Genomic DNA, 24,396 nt, shown 5'->3' with positions numbered 1-24,396 from the left:
TATTATTTTTTTTCTCCATGCAATCCAGTTGCATTATGTGACCTTAATCTTGATGTGAAATAACAGTTAAAATTTCAGCAGTGACGTTAATTCACATTTTAGTAGTTTGAAAAACAACAAAAGTACATTGTAAAATATATATGATCAATTAGTCCTGAGAGCATATATATATATAATATATATATATATATAAAAAAAAGATATATATATATATATATATATATATATATATATATATATATATATATATATATATATATATATATATATATATATATAATTTTTATGAGTCCATTAAACTTATATTATGTTAAACTGACTTGAAACAGCTTGCCTAACTTATAAAAGTTAGAACATGGATAACTTAGTTTAATATGCTCTCAGGACTAATTGATCATATATATTTTACAATGTACTTTTGTTGTTTTTCAAACTACTAAAATGTGAATTAACGTCACTGCTGAAATTTTAACTGTTATTTCACATAAAGATTAAGGTCACATAATGCAACTGGATTGCATGGAGAAAAAAAATAATAATTGAAAAAGAAAACTTGTAATTTACTAATTTATTAGAAGTATTACAAACCAACCCTGACCCACATCTAACTATAATAAAAAGTCAATAAATGTCATTTTGTTTGCTGACTAGCATTTTCAACATCATTGTCCCATTAACATGCAATTTGAAAGTGTCAATACATTGAAAATCATAATTCAATTTAATTAAGTAATACCACTTCATAAGTGAATATAGGCTATGTTAGGTTTAATTAAGTACAATTTAATACAATCGTACAATTCAAAGAGTTATTTTATGCCATTTGTATTCCGTTACTAAACTCAAGTAATCCGAAGAAATGCGTTAAAAAATTACTTTTTAAGAGTGTATTTTGTCGTCTGTGAAGTACTTCTTATGGCCTTCCAAACCCTTGTATTTATTTCTCAGTAACATTTGGATGTAAAGAATGGTAGTCAACAAATAGTTCGAGAATTAAAGTGACCAATAAAAATCCATATCGCCGTCCTTTAATAACCGCTCTTAATCCGCTTCATAATCTTTTCTAAAATCAGATGTCTGAACTTTGTGAACAAACGATTAAGAGATCATTTAAGATTTCATTTTGTGGCTAATGATGTGTAATAAAGACCATCTGAGAACCGAAAATTGACATCCAGCCTAAGGCACACGTTTTTTTGCTGCTTATCCTTGTCATTTAGGTGCTTTTATGCGACCCACTGACGGCTGCAGATGTTGAGAAGGGTCCCGGTGGCCAATGCTTGTGATGGAGGCATATTTTAGTGCGGTGAAACGGACTGCTTTGAAATAAATAATTAAATCTTCAGGATTTTTCCGTGTTTAATGCTTACAAATAAAGGTGTAGTTAACTATACACGTGTCACCTAAAAACTTGAGTTCAAATAAATAGTTAATTTTAAACTTTTATGCTTCCAAACAGATAGTGATAATTTGTTGAAGAGTTTATGATGGCGCCATCTATTGGACAATAAGCAAGTTTAACTACAGTTTTGTTCATTATTTTTCTCAGTTTAAAATAAAATGTTATTCAATAAAAGATATAATAGAGCATTAACAGCTGTGTTGCAGTGTGAACACGCAAATATGACTATTGTTATTATAAGTAATTTCCTCTGTAATTTTGCAGTAAAGGATCAAACAAATTAAGCAAACATGGGTTGTCAACTTGTGTTCAACTAGCTAATGAGAACAACTAATTGCCAACAACAACTAACAAAACTATAGATCACTCATTTGTCTCTTTGACAAAACAGAACTATTATAATTTGTTATAAATTTATAGGCTGTAAATTACATTGTAAATTGTATTGGTTTTAATGTAGCTAAATTATAATGTTCATTTGGGGCTTTGGGTATTTTTTCCGTCTCTCATGGCGTTTAAACCAATAAATGGAATAGTATGTTCAAAGACACCAAACCATTAAAATGCATTTTTTTGCACACTTAGAATTTGTTGATTTATAATATTTAATGTTATTTCTGTGATTTTTCTTTATTGTTTTTTTTCTCAGCAGAAGTTCGTTTTAAATTTCAGTACTTATGGCCGCGTATATTTTTGGTGGTTTATAAACCCCAAAAAGTTGAATAATGACTATTTATTTATCATAAAATTAATCTCATTGTAAAGTTTGAAAATGCACATTAAATTTACGATATGGAGACGGAGTTTTGACGATGTAAACAAACACCGTCAAATTACAGAATCAAGAAAAATGTTGCATCACACTAAAAAGAAAATAATTTTTTTTTGAGTGTGATGAAACATTTTTCTTGATTATTATTTTTTTTCACTGATGTTCCCATTCTAAAAAAAAAATATTAAAATGTTTTTTTCACAGAAAACATTGTTTAATTTCTGCCAAAACAAATAAATTGTTGTCAGATAATATGACAAAATAAACAAAAGGGAAAAGGTTAAACTTAAGAAAGAATATTTTATTTTTATTTTAGACTAATAAATATTTGGTCTTTCAAGGCACTTCCAACATAAGGCCAATAAGTACTTATCTGACGGATAACCTCCGTGTCAGATGATCGTAAAAGAGTTAAACATCTATACCTGCTCTACAAGAGCACGTCAGTATACAACACAAAGAATAAAACTCGACACAAATTCAGAAGCTCGCTTCCAGGATTTCTTATGGGTTTGTGGAACTGGGTAGGTCTAAATGTGACATTACCGAATCAATCCATGACGATTCTAGCCAACACTTATTATTTACTACTGTCTGTAATTAAAAGCGGTTCCTCAGAATAATAACAAAAGTACATGTTGTTCGTTAGTATTATTCAGCACTTAATAGTGCAATTATAGCTCATATATATAACTTTCCCTGTGACTTATGTAAACGTCTCTCAAATAATTTCAGAGTGGAATAAAAAAGTTTTTAAGACAAATAATACATCCCATAGGACACGGGTCCGTTAAATAGTCCTGGCATCGGGACGGGTCGTGGGAACGAGGCAGGAGGTCCGTATAGAGATGATGGAGATCCCAGAGGGAACGGCAGCGCGAACGGGGCCAGAAGCGGTTTGGACGCGCATTTGAACTTTTCCAGCTCGGCCTCCTGGAGTCTCTTGGCTTTCGCCCTCCTGTTCTGGAACCAGATCTTGACCTGAGTCTCGGTGAGGTTGAGGGAGTTGGAGAACTCGGCCCGTTCGGCGATAGAGAGGTACTGTTTCTGTCTGAACTTGCGCTCGAGCGACAGCAGCTGGGAGGTGCTGAACGGTGTGCGCGGCTTCCTGTTCGTCTTGTGCTTGCGTAAGGTGCACGGCGTTGGGCTCGGGTGACCTGGACGAAACGACCAACAAACTGTTTTTAACTTAGAAATGAGAAAACCTCTCCAAATAACCAGCAGCCTACCTTCATTGTGCATTTTTAGAGTCTTTCTTGCTTAGTTTCGTTAGTTCTTTAAAAAATGAAAACTTGGGCATGCAACTTTTCTGGTTGTGTATAGGCCTATTATTATTATTATTATTATTATTATTATTATTATTATTATTATTGTTGTTGTTGTTTTTGTTACACGCTACAACAAATACATTTCTTTTGCATTAGAGTTTCTATTTTTGTCTTTCTTTTCAGACTTGGGTTTGCAACTGTTGTATAAGCTATTTATTATTTCTTTCTCATTGTGCATTTTACAATCCCATTTCTTTCTTTCTTTCTTTCTTTCTTTCTTTCTTTCTTTCTTTCTTTCTTTCAGAACTGAACAAAATGTTAGTTGCAACTTTTCCAATTAGCCCAACAAAACTATATTAAGAGTGAAATAAAATATTAAAATACTATTTAATTACTAGTTATTATTACAATTGTGTAAGATTTAATTAATAGTTGTTGTTTTCAGTAAATTCTATTTACTAGTGTAATCTCTTAAAATGCTATGCTGGTTAAATGTTTTAATTATTATTATTATTATTTATTTTAATTATCATCATAAAAACAAAAATCATCTGAGCAGTTTTACAAATTTTAACCTTCTTTAGTTGCTGTGCAAGCCTTTGTTCCTCCTCTTTACATTTAGCTAATAATAATTAATTCATCTAAAGTAAATTATAATAAATTATAATTTACTAAAATATTTTAAAACATTATTTTATAAAAAGTTTATAATAAATCTAAATGCTGTATCCACGTGTTTATCAACACATGAGACAAATTGTCAAAAGTATAAATATGCTTTTAGTCAGATTGTTAGCTATTAAAACAGTTTTTTTTTTTAAATATATATACTCATAATCAAAAACACCTTAATGAATGGTAGATATAAGCTATACTTACGAGGAGGAGATGTGAAAGATGAAGAGTTTGACCAAGTGCTCTGTTCCTTATCGCTTAGTTCTTCACTGTCGTCGTTTAGACTGTCCGAAACGCTCGACAAAGTGTCCACAGAAACTTTGGCTTTCTCTACAAAGTAAGTCCTTACTAAGTCCTGACCATGTCCCATTCTCTGATGCTGGAGAGCCGGAGAACACGCGACCTGCTGGCAGCTGGATTTGGCCATCAGGGATTCAACACTGAACGGGAGGTAAGTCTTCTTGGCTTTATGTCCTGTGTCAGCGGTCATATCTCTCGGCTTTTGACTTTCCTCGCTGTCCGACTCAGACTTTTCTTGAGATGTCGTTTCAACGGGTCCCTTAGGAGAATTCATCGTTAACCATCCGCCACGAGCTGCTGCATATACGGTCACGTCTCAACAACTTCTAACACACTCCGTCCCTATGCGCTGTTATAATAGTTCGCAAACTTTTCTCCACCAATCAGCGTGCGCGCTCGACCAGCTGTCCCACAAAAACCTCGTTTTGATTGGTGGAAAGGTCCCCCCTGAGGCGAGCTCGGACCAATCCAAAGCGAGCCCTTAGAAGTCATGTGGTCAAGTTGACACCAAGACATCAAGGGGATATTGAGAAAAATGAGTACTTAATCGCGGATGTCTTGCTGAGATGATGTATAGATGGCCTCGGGGCTCTTGACTCTTTGGAGCACAAAGTAGACCAATTTTAGCCCAATTAAACAGTGGGGAAGCTCTCGAAGTATCTGTATCCGACTGTCGAGAAGCCACTGAAAAGGCACAATGGAGAGGAATTACTCCAGACCAAAACTTTGGTCATATACGAATAAACAAGATAACCGGACAGACCTGTTCTATCTAAAAATATTGTATTTTTAATCATTATTATTATAAATATTATTATTAAATTAAAGATGATTATTATCTTTATAAAAAAGTATTCTCATGTAAAATAATTAGACTAATTACTACTCTCTCTCTCTCTCTCTCTCTCTCTCTCTCTCTCTCTCTCTCTCTCTCTCTCTCTCTCTATATATATATAGGGATATTTCACTTTGAAGACCAGAAAAAATGACTTTTCTTTGCCAGGAGCCTGATAAGGAAACTTTTAGATGGCATTTAGAGTTTTTTGCATCGACCCAAACTCTCATACACACACACTCACACACACACACAAACACGCACACGCACACGCACACACACACACACTATATATATATATATATATATATATATATATATATATATATATATATATATATATATATATATATATAAATGCTCAGCAAATATAAGTACACCCCTCACAAGTCTATCTTTTAAATTCCTATTTTTAATGTTACATGTTCATATTAGTCAATTAGTCAATACTGCAATACTGAAGCAAAATCTGGACCTTATCTAACAAACTAACTTATGATAAACTTATGTCCAAAAACTAGTACACCTAAATTTGTTTTACAAAAAATACACACAAATTGAAAAATAAGAAAAAAAAATTGTTTTTTGCAATATTTTGCTTGAATTTAATTATATTATCTTTCAATTTCTAAACATGTTTGGTGACTAAAATATTCTTTTAATAAATATATATGTTTAATGTGTTTTATTTAAATACACTAAAATATATTGCCTATATTCACTGCATGAGAAATGGATAAAATATCAAAATGGGGTCTACTCAGTTATGCTGAGCACTGTATATGGCCTTGCAGGGCTTATGTAGGCTAACTCGTTTATTCATTCATTTTCCTTCGGCTTCTTTATAACTCATAAAGCTATAACCGAATTGCCTTATTTGTAAAATATTAGGACTCAATGTTAGCCTAAAGAAAACTGTCAGGTAAAATAAATAAAGTCATTAACAGGTAGGCTAATAGCGAAATAATACACCTGTTTATGGTGAACATGCTCTCAACTAGACTTTTGAGGTAAGTCCAGCGACCAGAAAAGTGTAATTATAGGGCTCGTTAAAAATACAAAAAAAAAAAAAAAAAAAAAAAAAAAAGATATTTAATGTAGGGAAAAAAACAAACAACTCCTGCAAACAACAAACCTTATACTAATTTTCATAAAATCAATCTTTTTTTTCCTGCTAAAATAAAAAGCCTGTCTTTTGAAGAAGCATTTCTAAAGTATATGGAAACTTTTCATGGTTGCTTTATTGAGAAAAAGCTTTTGTGAAGGCAGAAATTGATTCGAAAGGGCTGTAAGTTACACAATACTTAGGCAATTTAAGGCATGTCACGGGCTTTTAAGGTTACAAAAGGCTCAGCTGAGAAGCGAGCTGAGTTTTCTTCTCTCTCATTTAGAGAGCCAGACGAGCTGCGTTTTGGAAGGCGCCAGAGACGGTGGGATCAAAAGAGAAGGTACCTCGAGGAGGAAAAGGCAACAGTTTAACTCCACTTAACCAATTGTCCTCAAAATATGTAGTCCTGAGCATAGCTGCAAGGCCAAACGGTGACGTCAAGAAAATGAACCAGTACTTTCCCAAACTCGAAAAAAAACACCGAGGCGCGGTGAACAAACTCTGCTCAGTGTTTATAATAGGTAAAAGCCTCTTATTTCCAAACAAAATACGACTCCAAGTTTAATCCAGTGAACTACAGGGTAGTATTTTCCAGTGTATGCTGTATGTAGCTAGTATTCACTCAAATAATCGCAAGAAATACACGCTTAATGCAACCGACGTTTTTCCCCGGCATTCTTGGCGCCATCTTGAACCGATTTGGCAGACGATCTCAGATCCTCTAATATTCTCTAACAGCCCAAGGTTGTTCTTCTTACAAGTGACAGATCTGTCATGGCGGGTATCAAATCAAACTGGCCAAGACCCCCCTGCGCTTAAACTCCACCAATCTAAACGCTAAATAATTGAAATGATCACGGCAGATCCATTACTAGCGCATTTTAATAGCTGTAATGACCATAGTTTGTGTGAACCTGATTGCGACTACCCTCTTGTAATTTAAGACTGAGGAACAAATGAGGAGATGTTTGGACAGAACTGAAGCCTTAAATTAATCTAATTGGACATGAGAGAGAGGCTGCTGAATAGGGATAGATAGATAGATAGATAGATAGATAGATAGATAGATAGATAGATAGATAGATAGATAGATAGATAGATAGATAGATAGATAGATAGATAGATAGATAGAAATAATTTAAAATTAAAATTAAGCTTAAAACACAAAAGATAATGACAAAAAGTCAAGACAACAAATGTTTTAGGTTGCTTTAACTTATTTTAATATACAGTAATCAGTTTTCAACTTAAATTTTAAAGTTATTCAAAGTTTAACTTAATATTTTTTGTCAGTTTGATTGATGTAGTGGAGATGACTAGAAAAGGTAACTTGATTCAACTTAAAAAATGAAGGCAGCAAGGATTGATTTACAGTGCATAGGGGTTATTTACAGTATGTAACAGTATGTTTACGTCATTTGATGTCTTCTAAGCATTTGTTTACATTGTCTTTCTTAAATGATGTAAATATGAACAATTGTGCATTTAATAAAACTAGCTAATTGTCTTGCTAATAAGTCTAAAGTTTAATGCTACAAATAAATCTGAATAGAATAAAAGTCATACATTTGTCACATTTTACTTTATACATTTGAATGTAGTTAATTAAAACTCAACTTCGCACATAAATCTAGCCCTATAACAGCTTTCATGAATATATTGTAATTAATTTCAAAATCCTAAATGTAATTAGTTAATCACAAAATATTATTTGTTAAAAATAAACAATGAAATAAAAATAAGAATAAAAGAAAAGTTTAGTTCACAAAAAAGAACAACGACAGCAAACAAACAAATACATATGAATCGTAATCATGCAATCATTACAACAGAAGGATGTGGTTTCTGTCAACAGACTCTGCTCTGCAGATTTGCCCTGTCAAGGTTGGGCTTTTGCAGGCTGCATAATTTATATAGCCAATAACGGCTCTTTTCACATGGAGTCACTTCCAATCATTTTCAGGCTTGGTTGAAACCACTCAGTCAGTTCATAAAACCAGAGGCCAAGCCAAATTTAGCAGCATCAGAGGAGCACTGCACACTTTAAATGTTGCTCATTGTGTGCTTGACATTCCAGGAATTCTCTGTCTGTTTGGGTTTTTATGCGCTCACGCGTGCATCTGCTTCGACTGATCATTCAGTCTTTCTTTCTTCAATCATACTAATTAGACATTTTTTTCATGTTTGACCTTTAAAAGTTAAGGATATTACTTTAGTAGTAATGTTTTAATAAATAATAGTAAAAATAATACATTTTAAATAGATAAACCTAAAATAACAATTTATTTCTGAAAAAAATCTAACTTATATTTTTAGTAAAATTAATAATAATATTTTTATTATAATTTTATTATATAAATTATGATCTAATAAAATAATATTTTATAACATATCTAATAAAAAGTATTCATAGTGTTTTTATTATTTTAAAATGAATAAAATTCTTTTAATCAAAAATTGCTCTTTAAAATATATTACTTTAATAGTTATATTAATAAAATAAAAATAATAATAAATTTTAAATAGCTAAAACTGAAATAACAGATATTTTATTTCAGAAAAAAACAACTTAATTTTCAAATCTAAATTATATAATTTACAACAAATGTAATAAAAAGTATTCATTACATTTAATTTAATGATATGATAATTAACAAAACAGTTTTAATATTGCTCTTCTCTTTTCCCAATGACCTTTTGACTTTTAAGTTAAAGATATTACTTTATTAGTAATATTAAAAAATAATAATAGTAGAAAATAATGCATTTTAAATAACTAAAGCTAAAAAGAAAAATTATAATATTTTAATCAAATTAATAATAATTAATGTTTATTTTAATGAGTAAAATAATATTTTATAATAAATGTAATTAAAAGTATTCATTACATTTCATTTTTTGATATAATAATTAACTAAACTGTTTTAAATAAAGACATTACAACTATATTTTTTATTTTACTATTAAAGTAAAGTAGTAAAAAATTAATACATTTTTTAAATAGCTAAAAATACGGACATTTTATTTCTGAATATAAAAAGAATTATCAAAAGTAATATTTTAATCAAATTAATATTATTTAATGTTTTATGATGATATTAATTAACATTTTTAAAGTCAAGTGCTATTTTGGAGTTTCCACCTGGATTTTGCCCAAACTCAAAAACTTCCCAAATCCACATGCAGAGGTGTTAATGCAAAAGTTTGGTATCATTTTAAAGAAAACCCTTTGAATTTACATAAAACACTGAATAATAATTACTAAAATAATTGTATATGTTGTCTGTGTTATGATAAACCCCTCCACAAAAGAGGTGTTTTTTCCCCGTAAAAAGGTGTAAGTGTACCTTTTAGGTTCTGTGTGGTCTAGGTTTTTTGGTTCCTGCACATGTTAGTAATCACAGGAAAAAAGAAAAATCTCTTGGTCATAATCTATGCAAAAGTTATTTTATTCCAACTGATGAGCTAACAGAACCACTTATGGGGGTACTGGGCCAGTACAGACCTTTAATATTGAAAGAATGCGGAAGTAAATGATGTCAGACTGTTTTAAATATTGCTCCTCACTCCTCCTTATTAGACACTTTTATGTTTGTCCTTTAAAAGTAAAGGTATTACTTTAAAAGTAATAACAAAAAAAATTCAAAATAATAAATTTTAAATAGATAAAACTAAATTAACAGACATTTTATTTCTGACAAAATATACAACTATTTATTTTTCATTCATTCATTCAATTTTTTTCAGCTTAGTCCCTTTATTTTATTAGTGGTCGCCACTGTGAAATGAACCGACAACTTATCCAGCATACTTTTTATGCAGCAGATGATCTTCCAGCTGCAGCCCAGTACTGGGAAACACCCATACACACTCATTTGCACACATACACTACGGCCAATTTAGTTTACCCAATTTACCTCTAGCGCATCTCTTTGGACTGTGGGGGACACGGGAGCACCAGGAGGAAACCCACACCAACACATGGAGAACATGCAAACTCCACACAGAAATGCCAACTGGCCCAGCCAGGACTCAAACCAATGACTTCCTTGCTGTGAGGAGACAGTCCTAATCACTGAGCCACAACGTGCCCATATATCATATTTATATATTATGCAAAAATGTGAAACAATAAAAAACATTTATTTGATGCATTTTCTGAATAAATACAGGCAGATATATAAGATCTCTCAGCTCCTTGTTTCTTGCAGCATTTTCTTGATGCCTATTTACGTTCATCACCAAAAAATGCATAGGTAAATTATACTTCTGACATGTAAGTAACTAAATTATACTTCTGACATGTGCGCAAATTCTCAAGACAGTCTGACGGACGGCAGGTCGAGACAGAGACAGTGACTGATACCTGAAAGCAGAGATAAGGAGCTGAACTCTGGGGAATCACTGACACTGTTATGAAAGCCATGACAGATAAGGGGTTTTGTATTTGTCCAGTGCTGAATACTCTGGGCGTTTTCTTCACCTTACTGTAATGTCTAAGCAACAATAGATTAAACCCTTTATTAGACAGATCTATTACTTTTTTTGCAACAAAATTGTAAATTTGCAAAGTGACGTAAAGTATCCCAGGGCAGTTTCATCCGTTCACATTTAATCTTCCTAAATATAATTTTTATATGTAACATATTTTATCAACGACATAAGACCTGGTTTTATACTACACACACTTACCGGCCACTTTATTAGGTACACTTCACTAGTACCAGATTGGACCCCCTTTTGCCTTCAGTACTACCTTAATCCTTCTTGGCATAGATTCAACAAGATACTGGAAATATTCCTCTGAGATTTTGCTCCATACTGACTTAATAGCATCACGCAGTCGCTGCAGATTTATCGACTACACATCTATGATGCGGATCCCCTATTCCATATTAATAAAATATCCCCCACACCATTACACCACCACCACCAGCCTGAACCGTTGATACAAGGCAGAATGGATCCATGCTTTTATGTTGTTGGGCCCAAATTCTGACCCTACCATCCGAATGTTGCAGCAGAAATGAAGACTCTTCAGACCAGGCAACGTTTACAATCTTCTATCATCCAATTTTGGTGAGCCTGTGCAAATTGTAGCCTCAGTTCCCTGTTCTTAGCTGACAGGAGTGGCACTCTGTGTGGTGTTTTGCTGCTGTAGCCCATCCGCCTCAAGGTTGGACGTGTTGTATGTTCAGAAATGCTCTTCTGCAGACCTCAGTTGTAAAGAGTGCTTGTTTTAGTTACTGTTGTCTTTCTAACAACTCGAACCAGTCTGACCATTTTCCTCTGACCTCTGGCATCAACAAGGCATTTGCGTCCACAGAACTGCCCCTCACTGGATATTTTCTTATGTTCGGACTATTCTCTGTAAACCCTAGAGATGGTTGTGCGTGAAAATCCCAGTAGATCAGCAGTTTCTGAAATACTCAGACCAGCCTGCCAGGCACCAACAACCATGCCATGCTCAAAGTCACTTAAATCCACTTTGTTCCCTATTCTGATGCTCGGTTTGAACTCCAGCAGATCGTCTTGACCATATCTACATGCCTAAATGCATTGAGTTGTTGTCGTGATTGGCTGATTAAAAATGTGTGTTAACGAGCAGCTGGACAGGTGTACCTAATAAAGTGGCCGTGAGTGTGTATATATGTATATTTATATATATATATAAATATATATATATATATATATATATATATATATATATATATATATATATATATATATATATATATATATATATATATATATATATATATAGTGTATGTGTGTGTATACTTTTTTTGTGTCTTATGGGTGCGTTCAGCATGTATGCATGCTTTTAAGTGTGCATATGTAATTGATGTGAGTGTAATGTGAGGCTTTTTAAAGTGTATGTGTATACTTTATGTGTGTATGTGTGAGAGAGAGTGTGTGTGTGTGTGTGTATGAGTGAGAGGATATGTACTTTATAAGTGTGTGTGTACGCTGTGGCAGTTCGTCGGTCACTCAGACTCAGCAGGAATGTCTCCACTCACTCTTTCTTTGGTAGTTAGTGGGCAGGAGAGTTTCAGTGTTATTTCTCCAGCACCTCCCACTGCTGCCTAAATTACGCTTCAACCGCCGGGTCACTTCTCCTCCGCCAGCTATTGTCTGAACTCCAGCAGTTGGAAGGACTTACGGGGTATTTTTCTTTTGGCTCTGGCCTTGAGTGAGATCTTGCAATGTGAAACCGAGCAGATTTGTGGTGCAGCTAAATATACAAATTGACCTAAATCATCCTAATACACCAGTGAGCGGTTCATGCAGTAACGTATTATGACAGCATGACCTCAGAAATTCATTAAAATAATATCTCGACCTGCACTTATTCCTGTCTGACTTTGCCAAGAGTGTCTTTATACAGTCAAATAACTTTATTTGCATATTAATTCAGTTGAAGTTACTGCGTGGGAATCTGTTGTTAATAGTTTGATCATGTGTTTATAGAATTTTTTATATGGGTGAATATATACAGTGCTCAGCATATATAAGTACACCCCTCACAAATCTATCTTTTAAATTCACACTCATTCACACACATACACTATGGACAATTTAGCTTAGCCAATTCACCTATACCACATGTTTTTGGATTACGGGGGAAACCGGAGCACCCGTTTTTTCTTTTTTTGCAATATTTTGCTTGAATTTAATTGTCTTTCAATTTCTAAATATGTTTGGTGACAAATATTATTTTAATAAATATATCTGTAAATATATAAATATATGAATTAACTGAATGAATAAAAAATGGGTGTATCTAATTATGCTGAGCATTGTGTGTGTGTGATTGTGTGTGTGTGTGTGTGTGTGTGTGTATATATATATATATATATATATATATATATATATATATATATATATATATATATTTATATTTACAATATCCAACTATGCTGAGCATTGTGTATGTGTGTGTGAATGTGTGTCAAATTTATTAGATTATTTATAATAATATATATATATTGAATATAATATATATATTGAATATAATAATATATTTATTGAATATATTTATTGAATTGAATTAGACATCTGAAAGACAAAAAAAAAGCTAATGAATTTTGAATAGAGTCGAAATTAAAAATGAAAGCTGAGGGTATTGAAAATGAGCTTAATGATGATGTAAAGTTAATGATAAATAATGTAATGTAAAAAATTATATCTGTTAATAAAAGTGAAACGGAAAACAGGAATGTTTATGATCAGGGCTTGATTTGAGTTTTAATGTTTGTTTTGCTTTAATACTTTAACTTATGTTTATGTGGCGGCACGGTGGCTCAGTGGTAAGCACTGTCGCCTCACAGCACGAAGGTTGCTGGTTCAAGTCCGAGCCAGTTGCCATTTCTTTGTGGAGTTTGTTCTACCTGTGTTGGTGTGGGTTTCCTCCGGGTGTTCCGGTTTCCCCCACAGTCTAAAGGTAAATTGGGTAAACTAAACTGGTTGTAGTGTATGAGTGTGTGTTTGAATAAGAGAGTGTATGGGTGTTTCCCAGTGCAGGGTTGTGGCTGGAAGGGCATTTACTGCGGAAAACATATGTTGGAATAGTTGGCGGTTCATTCTGCTGTGGCGATCCCTAATAAATAAAGGACTAAGCCAAAGGAAAGTTAATGAATGTTTATGTTTATATAGTTTTACGTAAAACAAAACCCCTTTGTTAACTGTTACTGATAACCAGGGCCAGACAGAATCTGCGGATGTTTTTTGCTATTTCTGCAGAGAATCTTGGTAAAAATCTGCAGATATCTGCGGAATTATTTTGGGAGTATCCAGCGGAGTATCATAACTAAAACCTTAATATATGAAATAAAAAGTAATAAATTACTGAATAAATTCAGATATACACAATTACTATTGATTATTTAATTAATGATGGGCTTAAAATCTGCAGAAATCTGCGGAAAATTTGTGGAATTTTGCATGCGCAGATTCTGTGTGGGCCTACTGATAACACACTTATGAGGCTGAATGGATTGCTTTGATGCAAAAATAAATCAAAATCTTTAGCACTGTGATAAATGCTGGGATTCACACAATTCCTTCATGTTGTCCCAACACAAACCATTTGAGTTGTATTAATTGTTATAGCAAATTCAAGTGGATTGAACATAAAGCAATCCAGTTGCCCCCCCCAAGATTTTAAGAATTGTGTTGGTTCAGCTCAATTTAGCATTTTTGAGTGAGAGAGTTTAAGCATTTTTCCAACTCATAAAATGTCTGTAATATTGTTCACTATTCATCTGATGGCATTTGATTTTTTGCTGTATTCCAGGTCCGGCCTGCCATCTGCTGTCACTCCATTATGTGGGAGCTCAGTCGTGAACAAATATGTGTGCTTGCTTCTCTGGAGATTACAATTTGAGAGTGTTAGCATGAGAAAAGCGGGGCTCCGGGGGGCCGCGGCTTCAACTGACTCTCTGAATAAACAGTCTTTTGGTCTTTTTAGTCCTTTTAGTGGCACTCGCAGGACTCGAGGCAGGAGGTCGGAGCCGCTGTTTCTGGCCAGATGTCTGATTCACAAACTTCTCAAGCAGGTGAGACACTGAAGAGGAAGAGAGTGGGGAGAGCAGGTTCATTACTGACACTAGATCAGTTTCTGAGATTTTCTGAGACTGAAAATCAAGATGGGGGATGTTGTGTTGGGTTGATTTGGAGTTTGGATGAAAGAAAGAGAAAGTTTCTCTGTGAGTTTGATTTTATTGAGGGGGATCTGGCTGGGACAGTTTTGGTTTTCTTGGTTAAATGCACATTTTTTTTTGGGATGAAATGAAAAAATAAAAAATAAAACAAAATAAAAACTTAATACAAAAATTCAGATATATTTAAAATAATTTATTTAAACTTTTAATTTTAATAATAAGAATAAAAAACAATTAAAAAATAAATGAGCAAACAATACAAATAACAAGCCAAAACTTACTCATATATTTAAAAAAAAGATTTTCAATCAAAACTATTCAGAATTAATAATTACAAAATGGATTCAAGTTAGGTGAATAAAAAAATATCAAGTAATGAAAACTACAACTGTTTTATTATATTTAAAAATAATTAATATAATAATAGAAAAACTTTAATGCAATTAAAAAAGGTTAAATGAATAATAAAAATAACTAACAACTATAGAGTAAAACATTATATTTTATTTTAATATTTTGAAAAAACTTTTAAAATTAAATAATAATACTAAAGACTAAATAATGTTTTTTAAAATGAAATTGTTTAAAGTTTTTGATTTGATAATAAGAATAAAAAACTATAAATACACATATAAATAAATCAATAAATAACAAAAATAATAATAAACCAAAAACATATTCATATATTATAATATCTTCATAAATTATAAGTATATTACATACAATATAGATTCATTTCAATATTTTGAAATCAACTTTTTTTAAATAATTAAAGATTTTGACATTTAAAGATTTGGCAAATTTTAATGAAAATAATACAAGTAATATAATAAACATGTTCATATATGGTATTCAATTTCATTCAAAATGATTTAACGGTTATCAAAACTGGTATTAAAAGTAAATGAATATTGAATAAAAAACATATTATATTTTAAATTAATTAGTAATTTATTTTAAACAAAACAATAAAAAAAAACACTAATAATTGTTTAAATTATATATAAATAAAGCACACATTTTTTTCCTTTCTCCTCTTCCACCATGAAGGTGTATACATAGATACATCTAACAGGTGCAAAAAGAAAAGCGGGGGTCTTTGTGGCCTGTTGCTTAATGAGGTAGAAAACACAATTCCCAAAATTAGATTTGCCACCAAAACTCATTCCATTTGCTGAAACACAAAGTTGTGGCCAAATTAAGACTCAAAATCACCCCGGTATGGATGAAAGATCGTCAAAAGCACATAAGGGTTAAATAAAATGAAAAGGTTACAAACAGGTAATGATACACGTCATTGTGATTAAGTATTTTTGAGTGCAGAAAAAGACATACATACATAAAAATCATTTGCCCTTCTGTGAAATTTGAATTCTTTTCCCAATATTTCCCAAATGATGTTTAACAGATCAAGGAATTTCTCATGTTATTTCCGATAACATTTTTTAAAATCCATTTTCAGGTAAATATTATTAGCCCCCTCAAGCAATATTTGCTTTCAGTTGTCTAAAGGACAAACCATCATTATATAGTTATTGCCTAGTTAACCTAATTAACCCAGCTAAGCCTTTAAAGGGCAACTATGATGAGAATCCTCTTTTGTAAGCTGTTTGGACAGAACTGTGTGTAGGGTATAGTGTGTCCACAGTCATACTAGAGTGATATAAACACAATAAGCCTATTTTTTTTTAATTTCCTGACGTAAAATAGGATCCAATTGCCTCCCATTTTGAGGCCGACCGCATCTTAAGAGTGAGCCAGTTTCCCTGCTCAACAAATTGATTGACAGCCGCATATTAACATGCCTCTACAGTAACATGTATAATCATATCAGCAAGACAAGATGTGCGCAAAGCAACCAGGATTCATCATCGAATATGATCAAAATAGAGTTTTACAAGTTTAAAATATTTTAAAAACAATGTTTGTAATAAATTACAGCAATTTTACCGTCTTTACCACCACAGCCGCTTGTCAGTCCAATTATAAAAGAAGGTGCTTCAATCCCGGTTTGTGGATGTTAAATCAGGTTTATTTTGTACATTAACATAATGGATATCAATAAAGCAGTGGATAATAATGTGTATCCTGTCACATTGTCTGTGCAAAAACAGTGCAAAGTTAAACTCGTGCACTGTCTTTGTGTCTTTGTGTACGTGTGTGACATTGTGTGTGATTCATCGTTGCAGAAAGACTTGAATTAACTCCACAACAAATACACCAAATAATCATTGGGAAAGTTCTAATTGTGGTATTTCTCACAAATGTGAGGTGAGACCAGCTTGTCTGCCACTGTGCTGTTTATCTGACGCAGCTGGAGATTGAGGCACACTCTGACAGCCACGAGGGAATGGTGGGCGGGGAGAACTAGCATTTAAGGCACAGGCCACAAAAACAAGATGTTCAGAGCTGAAAACTACAAGCTTCAGAAAAGTTTAATAAATAATCTGATGGGTGTTTTGAGCTGAAGCTTTACAGACACATCCTGGAGACACAAAAGACTTCTCTTAAATCTTGAAATAGGGGTAAAATAGGTGCTCTTTAAATGTCACTTTAGGCTGATTACTAGTGTCTTGAAAAATATCTCATCAAATATTATTTACTTTCATCACGGCAAAGATAAAATAAATCAGTTATTAGAAATAAGTTATTAAAACTTTTATGTTTAGAAATGTGTTGAAAAAAATCTCTCCGTTAAACAGAAATTGAGGAAAATAAATACACAGGCGGGCTAATAATTCAGGGGGGGCTAATAATTCTGACTTCAACTGTATAGAGGGTGCGAAAGGGAAGCAGGGGTCTTTGTTGTCCCGTTGCTTAATGAGCTGGAAAACACAATTGTGCTTTTCTGCGTGTGCTAATGGTCTGCAGGGTGATGTAAATGAGCTGCGCAGGGAAAAAGCCTTGAAGGCCCGCGAGTCTTGCTGAGAAAGGAGAATGAGGAGGAGACCAGGGGAGGATCCCGCAGAAGATCACAGGCCCACCGAGCTTACATTAATCCACCTCTCAGGTAATTGACTTGTTGCATTTCAAAGGCTCTGTTATCAACACTCGGGTAATTAGCGGCGGCTATGAGCAGTTGATGGAGAGATTAGCCTTTCACATCCACATCCAGGAGGTGTCAGGGTGCCTGAGCTTGTGCTACTGTGCGGGGAAAAGAAAACTGTAAAAACAACAGGAGGAGATTTTCTTGACAAACGAAAAAGCAGGTTGAGTTTGAGGCACCAATCGACACCAAAGCTAATTTATCATGCTGTTTTGGTTCTACAGCGGGGAAAATAAGTATTGAACATGTGACCATTTTTCTCAGAAAATATTTCGAAAGGTGTTGATGACTTAAAAATTTCCTCGGATGTTGGTAACAACCAAAGAAATCCAAAGAAAACGAATTAGCTCACAAATGAAGTTATATGTAATAAATTGAAATGTCGCAGGGAAAAAGTATTGAACACATGAAGAAAGGGAGGTGTAGAAAGGCAGTGAAAGCCCAGACAGAAGTTCTTTAGCAACCCTCTGCCCTTCCTCAGTGTAAATGAATATTAGCTGCTTCAGTCCAACATCTGACAATGATCCAAAACACAGCCAAGGAAACTCTCAAATGCTTTCAGAGAAAGAAAATCAAGCTGACATACAAAATAAAATACAAAATAAAGCTCAGATTTGATAGATGAAACCCACAGAACCATCAAGATGTCTACAGTCTGTGAAAAACTCACACTTGAGCATTTAATGCGTCTTCATTGTGAGAGGCGTATTTAAGCTGTCATCACCATAAAAGCCTTTTATATAAAGTATTAAATACAGTTCAATAGTTCAGAACTTTCTTCTTGTGTCATTTCATTGTTATTACACAAATTTTTCAGATTTTTGTTTTGTTTTGTTTTATTCTTATGTTAGTATTGTTTAGGTTTTTACCAAAATCTGGTTTAATTCCTAGTCAACAGCTCCTTTAGAAATATAAAAACATGACGTGTTCAATATTTATTTTCCCTGCTGTATATGAATATTTATGTTATATGTGTATGTTAGAAACTAAGGAATAAAACAAATAACGGTAATTTTGTAACTGTAATTTTTATTTAATATGATTATTTATTTAAATTGTGAGATTGTATCTCATAGTTTACAATATTTCTCTCAGAATTTGAACGTTTATTTGTTACTTTCGTCCAGAAATCAATTTATTTCTGGATTTGCGTTCCTGAAGTTATGTTTTGTCATGTTTATATCTCGTTAGACTTGTGATATACACTTTATTTATTTAACAATATATTTTTGTTAAAATTCTGAGTTTATGTCTCAATAATCTGACATTTTGTGAGTTCTTTCAGTTTAATTCCCTTAGATTTCAGAAGCTACATTTTTTAACTCTGGCTTTCTTATTCATCTGATCATTTTCTTTTGGCTCAGTTCCTTTATTCATCAGGGGTCACCACAGCGTAATGAACCGGCAAATTATCCAGCATATGTTTTACGCAGTGAATGCCCTTTCAGCCTGGAAAAAACTGGGAAACACCCATATATTCCTGCATTCACAAACAAACACTATGGCCAATTTAACTTATTCAATTCACCTGTAGCACATGTCTTTGAACTGAGGGGGAAACTGGAGCACTCGGAGGAAACCCACGCCAACTCATTCTGATTTCTCCCCACAGAATTTCTCTCAGTTTACGGTCATAAATCGAATTTTTCCCCCCAGAGGTTTGAGTTTATAACTCCTAAATCTGACTATTTTCTCATAATTTTAACTTCTAACTTTTCCCTAAAATTAAGAGTTTAAATTTCATAATTCAGAAACCTTTGTTCTTATAATTTTGACTACCCCCCCATCACAATGAATACTTTTCATAATCCTAACCCACCCCACATTGGGATCTTTTCTCAAAAAATCTCTTTATTTCTCACAATTTAAAATTTTACTCCAAAATTCAAATTTATATGTCATAATTCTGTCATTTTGCCTATGAATTTTGAGAATCTTCATTTCTATGCTTTTTCCACGTAATTCTGACTTTTTCCCCTTGAAATCTGTCTCATTATTATTATTTTTTTTCAGAATTGTAATTTATTTCTCATTATATATTTATTGTTACAATTGAATTCTGACATTGTCTCAAAATTCACATTTTACTGTCAGAATTTATAGTTTTCCCATTAATTTGGCTTAATTCTTAATTCTTATTTTTTTCTTAGAATTTCTTCTCCTTTTCCTTTCTCAGAATTTTCTTAAATGCATTGTACATCTGTATATGACTAAAAGAGAGAATAAAATAAAAAAAGAAAACCATTCGGACTGTATAGTTGACAAACATCACTAAGTTTTGAAACCGAGCCAATGCAACACATCCATTAAAAAGCATTAAGTTGTTCAGCGATGTTCTTGCTGGTGATTATTAAAAAGTACACCATTTTGTCCTATTTAATGAGCTAATTACTATTCACGACGAACCCAACATCCACCTTCAGATGCCAAACAAACATAATTAGCTCATTATGCCGAGCTCTCTTGTCGGTCTGTTCTCACACTACAAATTTGCTTTGTCCGCGAGCACTTCTAAAGTTTTTCCACTCAGCATCTGCCATGTATGACCCTTCACGCTGATATCTGCATTCACACAGAGCTCTCCCTGCTGAGACATTCACTTCTGTGTCCTGTCTGTCTGTCTGTTTGTCCGCACGATGACTCCTCAATGCCTACATTTTAGCTCATGCATTTGTTTTGTCGCATCTGAAGTTTTTTTTTCTCCACTTCCTGCATAACGCTTTGATTTTATCCAAGGATAGAAACCGATGAGATCAACGATTCCTGTTACTTAGCTGATTGTGAACTAGTGTTATCATGATCAGTGTTGGGGGTAACGCATAACAAGTATCGTGAGTATTTCATTCATCAGTAAGGCTCTCAAAGCATGCGTCCATGACTGAAATGCAACCTCTGGTGGACAGTAGCAGACTCTGAAATGAGACGCAGATTTAGACTTCCACATGAGGTGGTTGTTAATTAATTAATTTGGCTTTTTGCACCAGACGAAACACGACAGAAGTTTAAATACAGCCATTCAGAAGCACAGAATAGTGCACTCACTGAACTCCAACAAAATGGTAAGGTTTATAATCTGATTAATATATATTAAACCTCTTTAACATTATTAAGTGAGCATGCTGAATCACTGATATGTGTTGGCTTGCACTGAGGCACAGTTTTAAAGTTCAATTTCAAACAGTTTATTTTATGTTCAAGATCTGAGGTGAATTATCTGCTGCTGATTTCAGTAGTATGGCATTAAATATCATGTAAAATACATTACGGTTCATTTTTAGCATACCCAATTCACCTATAGCGCATGTCTTTGGACTTGTGGGGGAAATCGAAGCACCCAGAGGAAACCCATGTTAACACAGGGAGAACATGCAAACTCCACACAGAAATGCCAACTTACCCAGCCGAGGCTCGAACCAGTGACTTTCTTGCTGTGAGTTGGTCGTGCTACCCACTGCGCCAACGCATCGCCCCAGCACCACATTTTTCCAATCTTTTTAAAAAAGTAACGATCGCACTAGTTGTGTTTTCAGGCACGGTTGTTTTGCGCAAAGAAACAGGAGCTTTTAAGCACTCACACCCATCACATCAGCTGTTACTAGCTCTCAATGTCACCATGTGCCTGATCGTCCTCTCATTCGTTATTCACCTGCTTTCTTTTGCTCGTGCGAACTGTTATCAATCGTGCTGCTTTTCGATTCTAAGAGCACATTTGCACGCATATTCACAAACAGTCTTTAACTAAAATTCAGATCTTTAGTCATGAGCCAGCACTGGCAATTTAAAAATTATTTTCAACCAGCCAAAGTGGTAGTGCAGGTGTCTGTCTAACCCACCATATCTGAAATCTACCCACATTTGGAGGGTAGGCGGGTGTTAATGTCAAGCTATGCCTGAAACCAATAATAATCCTAATTAACCAATCAAATCAATTAACCAACCAAAATCAAATAAATGCAGCCTTGGTGAGCAAAATCTTCTTATTTTGAAGGTCTAATGAAATTAAAGCAAAAATTGTATTGGATGTTAGTATTAGTGTGTATTAGTGAGCTAGTGTGCTGCAAAACAGTGATAATTCATGTTTATAAGATATAAACTGATATAAACACCCAAAGCTTGCAGTTTCCGCCTTAATGGATCAACGATTTTTTGTGACCTCAGTTTCTTATCAAATCTCGACCAATCAAATGCTCTCTAGTATCTGACATGCCTCGCCCCACTCTTCTCATTTGCATTTCATTCGATGCATTTGATCTCAACCAGAGATCAGAACTGTGATAAAAATCAAACGCTATTGGCTGATTTTTATAAAGGGGAGGGGCTATAATATGACCCGCCTCGCCTTCTCGAGTCAGACTAGATTACGTCAGATTTCAAATAAAAAAAATGCACATTTAAAAACTTGATCTCAAACTATTATCCATAAACCGCACACAAAAGAGAGTGGTGATATTTAGTCGCAGAGGGATTTGTCTCTGCCGTTTTCCACAAGGCTGTTGTTTCTAAGTGGCGCTGAACTGAAAGGCCTCTCATCCTCTTTTCTTCCTCTCTGCTGGGTGTTTTGGCCGACAGCTCTGGCAGCTGCTGTGATCTCTATTTGCCCACTGAGCTCTTTAGTCTTCGCTCCGCAGGTGAATCGGGACTCAAAGGACTCTCTAATAATCTCCAACTCAACGCAGACCGACTCTGTGGGCACTGCTTTCTCAACAGCAAATGCCACTTCTTTTGTGTCTTTAAAATGTTTTATCTGCATATTGTGTAATGACATACATTTACAACACAGCATGTTTTTCTATAACATATTAGCAAACATTGCGTATATAAGAGAAAAGGAGAAGTAAAGTGGAAAGACTAAGGAAAACAGTAAATACATGCAAATAGCACTCTTAAAGGGATAGTTCACGCAAAAATATCTGTGATCATTTACTCGTTTTTTTTATGGATCTCAATTTTTTTTTTGCTGATACCGTGGTGCAACTTACCTGTAATTAGACTTTGAAAGTAAAAAAAAAAAAACATATACAGGTTAAACAAAGATAATACCTGTTGCTTTTAACATCATCTTAAGATGTGTACTTGTGACTTTTCACAGATTTCAATTATTAATGTTGGCTCTCCAGACTGGCAAGAATTACAAACATGTTTGCATCACAAGTGTCCTGAAATGTTATGATTGGATATGCAAACAAGGCATTGTTTAGTTAAGCATGCCGTAATTTGCATACATCTACATTTGAACTTTGTATAAGGTCAGGGTAAACATTTCATTTTGTTGACACACACTAAAAAAAGGTGTAGAAACTAATTTCACTCAGAAATCGCTGGTGTGAAATTTTGATTATTATTATCATTATAGTTGTGAAAATCTATTTTTTTGTGTATGTCAACAATATGAAATATAAACCTGCAAACTATGCAAATTATAGCACGTTTAATTAGACGTGTCCTCATTTGCATATCCAAACATAACATTTCAGAAAGCTTGTGATGCAAAAAAAAATGGCAGCAATTTTTAAATGAGAATTTTTTTTTCGAGTGTGTATGGATGTTTCCCAGAGATGGGTTGCAGCTGAAAGGGCATCCGCTGTGTAAAACATATGCTGGATAAGTTGGCAGTTTGTTCCACTGTGGCGACCCCAGATTAATAAAGGGACTAAGCCGAAAAGAAAATGAATGAATGAATACTTCTTCACAATTTTAGGTTTCATTTCTTTGTAATTGTGAGCAATTTTTAGTTGCTTTTTGTTTCTCAGTGTTTTGTCACCAAAATAAATGAAGATTTTTAAAATAAAAGTTTTAAACTAACAAAGCATTTTAAACAACAGTCACATTTAAAGTAAAAACATTCATTTATTCATTTTCCTTTTGGCTTAGACCCTTTTTTAATCTGGGGTCACCACAGCGGAATAAACCGGCAACTTATCCAGCATATGTTTTACACAGCTGCAACCCATCACTGAAAAACATCCACACACACTCATACACTACAGACAAATTAGCCTACCCAATTCACCAATTCACCTATAGCGCAAGTCTTTGGACTGTGGAGGAAACCGGAGCACCCGGAGGAAACCCACGTCAACACAGGGAGAACATGCAAACTCCACACAGAAATGCCAACTGACCGAGGCGAGGCTCGAACCAGTGATCTTCTTGCTGTAAGGTGATCGTGCTACCCACTGCGCCGCCACAGTAAATACAAACTCACCTAAATATTCTTTATTTGCCTCACATTATTTTTGTATCTTCTTGTAATAGAAAATAACATTTTTAATTCTAAATTCAAATAAACAGTGTCCTCTTTGCCTATCCAAACGTAACTTTGTGAAA

The 24,396-nt window shown here is 33.7% G+C and overlaps 2 protein-coding genes across 2 annotated transcripts in view; one reads left to right on the top strand and one right to left on the bottom strand.

Moving 5' to 3' along the window:
* gsk3bb (glycogen synthase kinase 3 beta, genome duplicate b) overlaps positions 1 to 24,396 on the top strand; it is an 834,817-nt gene that overhangs the window by 52,509 nt on the left and 757,912 nt on the right. The gene's annotated exons all lie outside the window — the stretch shown is intronic.
* Positions 2,373 to 4,745, bottom strand: msx1b (muscle segment homeobox 1b). Its single transcript, NM_131260.1, is given in 2 exon segments — positions 2,373 to 3,331; positions 4,322 to 4,745. Coding segments are annotated over 2 exon segments (774 nt in total). The 5' UTR covers positions 4,692 to 4,745; the 3' UTR covers positions 2,373 to 2,927.

This window comes from Danio rerio, chromosome 1, assembly GCF_049306965.1.
Source record: "Danio rerio strain Tuebingen ecotype United States chromosome 1, GRCz12tu, whole genome shotgun sequence".
NCBI lineage: Eukaryota > Metazoa > Chordata > Actinopteri > Cypriniformes > Danionidae > Danio > Danio rerio.
This window is presented reverse-complemented; position numbering and strand designations above follow the sequence as displayed.